This window comes from Schistosoma haematobium, chromosome 2, assembly GCF_000699445.3.
Source record: "Schistosoma haematobium chromosome 2, whole genome shotgun sequence".
In the NCBI taxonomy this organism is placed as follows: Eukaryota; Metazoa; Platyhelminthes; class Trematoda; order Strigeidida; family Schistosomatidae; genus Schistosoma; species Schistosoma haematobium.
In genome coordinates, this window is record NC_067197.1 from 40,227,510 (window position 1) to 40,234,790 (window position 7,281).

The 7,281-nt window shown below is 34.7% G+C and overlaps 1 protein-coding gene across 1 annotated transcript in view; it reads left to right on the top strand.

Moving 5' to 3' along the window:
• The window catches only part of PIP4K2A_1 (Phosphatidylinositol 5-phosphate 4-kinase type-2 alpha), a 31,382-nt gene extending 24,904 nt beyond the window's left edge, over window positions 1-6,478 (top strand). The window contains exons 9-11 of the mRNA XM_051215191.1: window positions 507-614; window positions 1,361-2,360; window positions 2,697-6,478. Coding sequence (XP_051068384.1) covers window positions 507-614; window positions 1,361-1,539 — 287 coding nt within the window. The 3' untranslated portion in view covers window positions 1,540-2,360; window positions 2,697-6,478. The remainder of the gene's footprint in view (window positions 1-506; window positions 615-1,360; window positions 2,361-2,696) is intronic.
• The last annotated feature ends 803 nt before the right edge of the window (window positions 6,479-7,281 follow it).

The following is a 7,281-nucleotide window of genomic DNA, read 5'->3' on the forward strand; positions in this document are numbered from 1 at the left end:
AAGTCAGTGACTGTTGGAGTGACCTGTGTGGGGTTGATTGGTGACTCGGTAGTTGATACTCGCTTAGTGGTTGTAATGCGCAGTTGAACTGACTTGGTTTCGGCCATTCATCTTTGTGATCAGCTGAGTGATCATATTGTGCGACTGAAGATGTTGGAGTGACGCGATTAAAAGTCGATCTTGATATCGGGATCTCGGTGATCCGTTTGCTTGTTTATGAAAATACTTGTAGTTCCGTTTGTCTGTTGCTCATCTTGTTTACTTCCATTTTGACAATGCTGATGAGAGTTGAGCTGTGGCGAGTCGGATTGATATGAACGCATGCATGTGCGGTGATATACTGTGTGTCCATGAATAATGGCTGGTCGTATTGCGCATCACGCGGATGGACTAATGTTTGCTTGATTGTATGAGAATTGTATGTAAAGACTTGAAGATAGACGAATATGCAGTTCAATAGTTGGTTTGGTTTTCTTTGTATACATTCTCTGTGTTGTTCGTTTCAGGTGAATTGACCCCACCGGATAGTCCACCTGGTGCAGAATGTCTACCTAAATTATTCTCAGGTGAATTGCATCCTACTTTGGAACATTATGGAATCAAAAGTTCAATTGGTAAGAGGATATTTTGTGTTTGTGTTTTTTCAATGAAATACATGATGTTTAAAGTTTGTGTGTGTGTGTGTGTGTGGAGCATTAATTCTCGTTTCTACAAAACCTATGAGTGAAGTGTGAACATTTTCAGTGAGATTGACTGGATCAGTCTGGTGTACGGTAGAAATTGACGGATGTTTTATTAGCCTGATAAATTTAATGACGTTGCAACCGACCTGTGCGGAATAGGGGAGTGAGTAGTAGCGGAACAATTGTCCGAACCAATAGTTCGATTGGGTCATCACACTAAGGAAACATGGCCATCGCATTGAGGTATCAGTTATGGTCGGTTAATGTTGTAAAAGGGGAACAGATGAGATAGGAGCAGCATGGAGACTATTTCGTGCACTCTTTAAAGTCCAGTATAATAGGTAGACACGAGGAGGCTCTAGATGTAGACTATTCAATATTTTGCCGTGTGTATTCATCCGATTGTTCTCTGATATTTGTGTTTATCATAACAGTTTGTTGTTGAATAAATGTACACATGCACACGGTACACGTTATTTAAGATGTAGGTTTATGAATTTGCATCGAAAGGAAGTCGTTTGAATGACTGATGTTTGAGTGAAATGCGTGAACGGCAGACATTGTTTCAATAGTAAAGATTTTTGATATATACATATATATATATATATTGATGAAATATGTTGCTACTCATATGGACTATATTGCTGTGTTATCCTGTTTTCCTTGTTGTTTGACAGATTCTCCTCATCCACTGATCTATTTTGTGGCTATTATCGACATACTAACTCGTTATGGGATGCGTAAACGTACAGCGCAAACTTACAAAACAGTGAAACATGGTGCTGATGGTGGTTCTGTGAAGCCGGAATTCTACGGTCGTCGTTTGTTGGAATTTGTTGAACAGTGCATTGACTGAGCGGAATGAGAAGTCTTAGTTGACCTCTGTATGAATGTACGCATCGTTCCCTTGCTTTAACTCTATCTTTCTATCTAACTGTGTATGTATGTTGTTTGTTGTATCGAGTTCCTATGTGTTTGTATATAATGCGTGCATATACAACTATTCAACTATGTAATTGTACACATAGGGTGCTAAAGCATGCATACACACATACATACATGCATTTATATGGACACAAACACGTACACTCTCACACTCACATATATTATGGATAAACAGACGGGCATGGCCGTGTTACCCATTTTGGTTCGGGTGTGGAAGAATTGTGATCAGAAACCTTGTTTTTTCTTTTGTTTTGCTGCATTTTTATTTTATCGAGTACTTATTTATCTTTTGTTGATTACTTTGTGGACACTTTCAAGTGTTCAGCGTGTGTTTATGTGACTGACTTTTGATTGATTAGATTGTTTCTTTGAGGAATACTGACTGTGATGTTGGGATAGTTGTTGAAGGTGGACTGATGTTTGTTGTGAGTGAGATGATATAGTTAAATGAGATTGGTGATTAATTGTAAGCGGTGTGGTTGTGTTTATTACATGATAATTTAGTATGATGAAAATGAATAATGAATAGATTGGTGTTGTTATATTATGTTGAGATGAGCGGATTTTAGATTGGCAGTTATCGATGTAAGGATATTAGATGATATCACAATATTAACTGATTATTGATTTTTTGATATTTAATAATTTGTCGTAGTTAATTGTTTGAATGGTGCTTATTTCTCGTGAATTCTTTGTTGTATTAATACTTGTATAAAGAGTATAATGAATGAGGTTCTTCTACAGTGTTCTATACTAATTAAAACAGAGATTACGATAGTGTGACATTTGAAACATTAATTGGAGTTCTAGTGGGAAGCCGTTACCAGTGGAGTTCAACCAGGTCTGTTGTGAGATATCAGCTCACTGAAGACAATGGTATACGGTGGTGCAACTTCGTGGATTGGTTGAAGTTAGACATTAACACCGTTGGATGCCGGCTCAGTGGTCTAATGGTTAAGTGCTCGCGCGCGAAACCACTAGGTCCTGAGTTCGGGTTGTTTGAATGGTGCTTATTTCTCGTGAATTCTTTGTTGTATTAATACTTGTATAAAGAATATAATGAATGAGGTTCTTCTACAGTGTTCTATACTAATTAAAACAGAGATTATGACAGTGAATCAATTACCCTGTAAGGAGTTTGGATTGATTTAACAATCAGTTGATATGTTAATAATTGTTCAATCAATTCTTATAGACCAACTTAATTTTTAATGAGGTCAATAGAAATACACAGACTCTCACATAGATATGGAAAGTGTGCTAAGATTGGAAGTGATGATAATTAATTATTTGTATCAGTACAAGTTAATTAGTAGTTTGATTGAAAATAATTTATTTGACTCTCATATGATTTTTCTACTTTGAAGCATTATTTCAAAGAAGAATGGACTTGCATAGCGTAGATGTTTGCTATAAGTAAACAATATTTTCAGTCAGATTGAATGGTATCCATGATGTGAATACGAAAACGAAAATATTCTAAATGATGCGTAAATCAATGGAGTTTATCTAGTTATATGTGAGACGTGAAACTGGAATCTACAAAATGAACTAGGAAATCAATAAACTTTAATAGAACACAATTTTCCTTTCGAATAGTTATATTATGACTGGTAGTGTAATCGGCGATGTATGTTTGGTCTGACTTCGGGCTGGTCAAGTGGGTGTGTCCGCCACACAACATTGAAGCTGGAATTTAGCGTCTTTTTTAAGAGAACAAATGATCCACTGAGTTACTGAATCCAAGTAATATTTTAAAATGACTGTAGTGTTTATGTCACTGGAAATCCAGTTCTGAATTTCAACGAGGCGTTAGTTGGAAGCCTCAATAACCAGACTATGATGAATTCACTTTATTATTTCGAATGCACACAGACTGACTAGTTGCACAGTTTAAAGGCTTTTAGAAGTGTTTGCATAATTTTGTTTTTGTAGTACTTACTCGGTAAGTCAATGTTTTGACCGAATAAAGATGTTCACTTACGAGTGAAGAAAATTATTCATGAAAAATCTTCTCATTAAATCTAATTTGAATGGTATCACTGGGAAAGATCGACAACTGTTGCGTCAGCATTAGTTGAACATTTTTTGTGGTGTCATTAGATTGGTCAGTTAAAACTTTCCGAGCTTACACTTACAGTATTGAAAACATCGATCAATGAAACATAGCACAATGGATTATCACTTTTCTGAGTTCACAGTTATGAAATATTGATGTTAGAGAATGTTGGTTAGTAGACTGTAAGACTTGGATGTAGAGTCGAAAAGTAGGTAATGAGAAATTTCTACTCCAATGAGATTTGTACTAAATAGGTTCAGTTTGTCAGGTTATTGACAAACCTATTCAGAATGTCATTTCTTGTTATTATGGTTGACCGATGTCATGTCCCAATTTCATATTGAGAATGTCTTCGAACTGTGGTTATTTTGCACTAATGGAAATTCACAACTCATAAGAATAGTCAAATGTAATTTGAAATTCTCAATGAGACTAATAACAGTTCACGAGACCTGGTCATGTTGAAAATTTCTTCCAACTTGCACAAGTTAGTGAATATGAATTGGATCAGTGTTAAGACGACTGAGAAAATCCACAACTTCCTTTAAGTTTGTCACACCAATGACTTACGTTTATTTATGTCAATCTAGTGGGTGAGTGTAACATATTAATGTATAGTTTTCATTAAAAATATTTCAACCTCCAGCTTCGGGTATATTCGTGGTTTTCATTTATCATACACAGCGGTGCTTCACTGGAACTGTTCATAGTGGATAATTGCTGATAACAGCCAGTCTAAAATTCAAACGAATAAATGTGACTGATCCTTAAACACTGAATATTAATCAACGCTAAAAAAATCATGGGAATATGTATATCCAGTTAAGAAAAGTCTTCAGCACATTAATTTCTGTATTATTACGTCATTCTTTCAGATATCGGCTCAATACATAACCGAGTTTGTTTTTATCAAGGCAGTAAAATTACTTGTCTTTTATACATTATATTTCAAGACTCGCTGTCATGTACTAATTGAAATTTGATGAGCGACTAAATCGTCTCTATTTCTTAGTGATATATTTCCGTGATTTCGCTCCAGTGATCACATGATTACGTCAACCACTGTTCTCGAGTCCGCCCCAGAACCGTTTGCATTTGAATAGCTCAGTCATTCCTGGATTTACAAGTATTGTAGGCCAAACATAAACGTACATATGTTAGTCGTTTTTAGAAATATTTAACAGATTCGTACAAAGTAGGTCATAAAATAGATTTGAGTTGATTTGATTTATAAGAGTTTGAATTATCCCGTTGTTAATATTTTGACTGAATTTTCCGACCGTGTAAATACGAATGATGAGTTTCAAATCCGAAAAGACGATCATGTCAGCGACACTCCACTCATATACTCGGTCATTAGGTCCTGTTTTTAAAAAAAAGTATTCATTTACTACGGAATTTATTGGTTCAGCCACTTGATGTTTAAATCACAACAGATACTAGTTCATTCAGTATAGTTAATACAAAAGGGGGTTGTCTAGATTGTAGAATTTTCGATTTAAACCGCGAAGTAACCTTAGCCAGACCACCACTGAAAACTAGGAAGCACTAGACAACTGTCTCATTCTAGTTTGGGACTCCTTGTCAGTGCATACTAACGGCCTTGCCACATGAGACCGAATTCAGGATGTCCATTTTCGTATGCCAATGACTAACCTCCAGATCACTGAGCCGCTCCCCATATTGTATATTTCTTAAATTAATTCACGATATTCCATAACCATCTTCCCTCATATTAAAATTGATTAAATTCTACTGGTTAGAAGTTCTCACTAGAACTTTAGGAATTCCATCTTGTGGCTAGTCATTGGTGAGCATATTATTATTAGTAGTAGTATTCAGTATAGTTGTTTGATTGACAGATATTGTATGGTGAAGATCTACTTAAATGTACAGACCACTTATTTTCCAACAGTAAATATTAATTAATTTTTGAACTAAATACTGATGAATACTAACCGTTTGTACTCACGTGCTTATAATAAAAGCATTACAACTTATTGCAATACTAAGCACTGGAAAACTCAATCAAAGACAAAATTTACTGGTATATCTCTCACCTTGTCTATCCTTTGCAAAAAACGAGATACGAATATAGTAGAATATGTGCATCTTATATATGATGAATAGGAAAATTAGTTATGGCAGATATAAAGCTTACGCGATTGAAGACGACTGGCAGATGTTGACTGTTACAAATTCTTATCTCACTGAATAGTCATTTGAACGTATGTTAAAGCGGAACTTGTTGAAATATTGCACAACTGGTGTTGAGAATTTCTTACTGTGACAAAATTTATGGAATTGAGTAAAGTAAATATCATTATTATTATTATTGTGACCTTAAGCCAGGCTAGTTATCACGTGATTTATTCTCCAATCGAAATACAACTTCTTCAATCTTAGTATTGTGCTAAACCAATGATATTCGACCTGTATGAGCATCCTAGCGTCTTTATTGATCCTTTATTTGCCTAGCCCGTCCACTTGTGTCCAGACCACCCATAGCAGCTTCCACTATGCGAATCATTTATTTCAAACATACTCGGTTTATATGCCAGCCAAACAGACCACATCACACCATACAATGGAAAATGACATTTGTACAAGATGAAGCCAAAAAATGGCTGTGATTGTGGGAGACTGTAATTAATAAACGGAACATAACTTAAGAACAGTTAGTCGTATAATAATGATCTATAGGTCAAAATGAGTCTTATAATAAGAGGAATATGTACATAATCTAATTACTGAATAGTTATACATTAAGAATATGCGTATAATATTAGCCCATTAATAATTCTCAGAAGTTACTCGTAATTTAATGTTCGCTAGGATAATAACAATTATTATTATTACGATTTAACATTAAGTTGATAAAATAATCTTTAGTTTAGTGACTAAGCGTTTATTTTAAAAAATAATATTTAAGCTAGCTACCTTTTTCTTGCCGTAATAGGCATTGTTGACTGATGTAGGAGTGAGTTGAAAGCTAGGAGTGCCAAGTCAAAACATCGCATCAGACCATAAAGTCATTCACTGTTGGTCTCATCCATATTGGTAGATCTAGACTACTTGTATGAAGTGTATACAAGAAAACCACAGTCGGTTGTTCGAAACATTGGGCAACATGATTAAGAATTGCTCATAGCGGGGAAAATACATTCACTACTTATCTTATTTTAAATTTTGTGCACCAATATTCCTTTATATATACCGTTTCACTCTATCTTTATAAACCATATTCTTAATTTCAGAAGGGGTTTTATGGATACTGTAGTAATATTTTAATAGATGAATTCATGAACCAATTGAAGTTCGATCACTATAGAATACCTGGAAACACTAGATGGCCGTTTCATCTTATTGTGCGAATCTTCAATAGTGCGCATCCACAATCCTTCTTAAGGCTTATCTAGGGTTTGTTTCTTCATTATTATTTCAATTTTTTGTCATCTATTCTTATTCTATATTAAAATGGTATGATAACTTTGATCAATGTACAATTTTATTAAGTTTACTATGATTGATTTAAATAAAAAAATTATTTAAAACAATTAGTCCCTTTGATAAATTTCGATAATGCAATGAGAA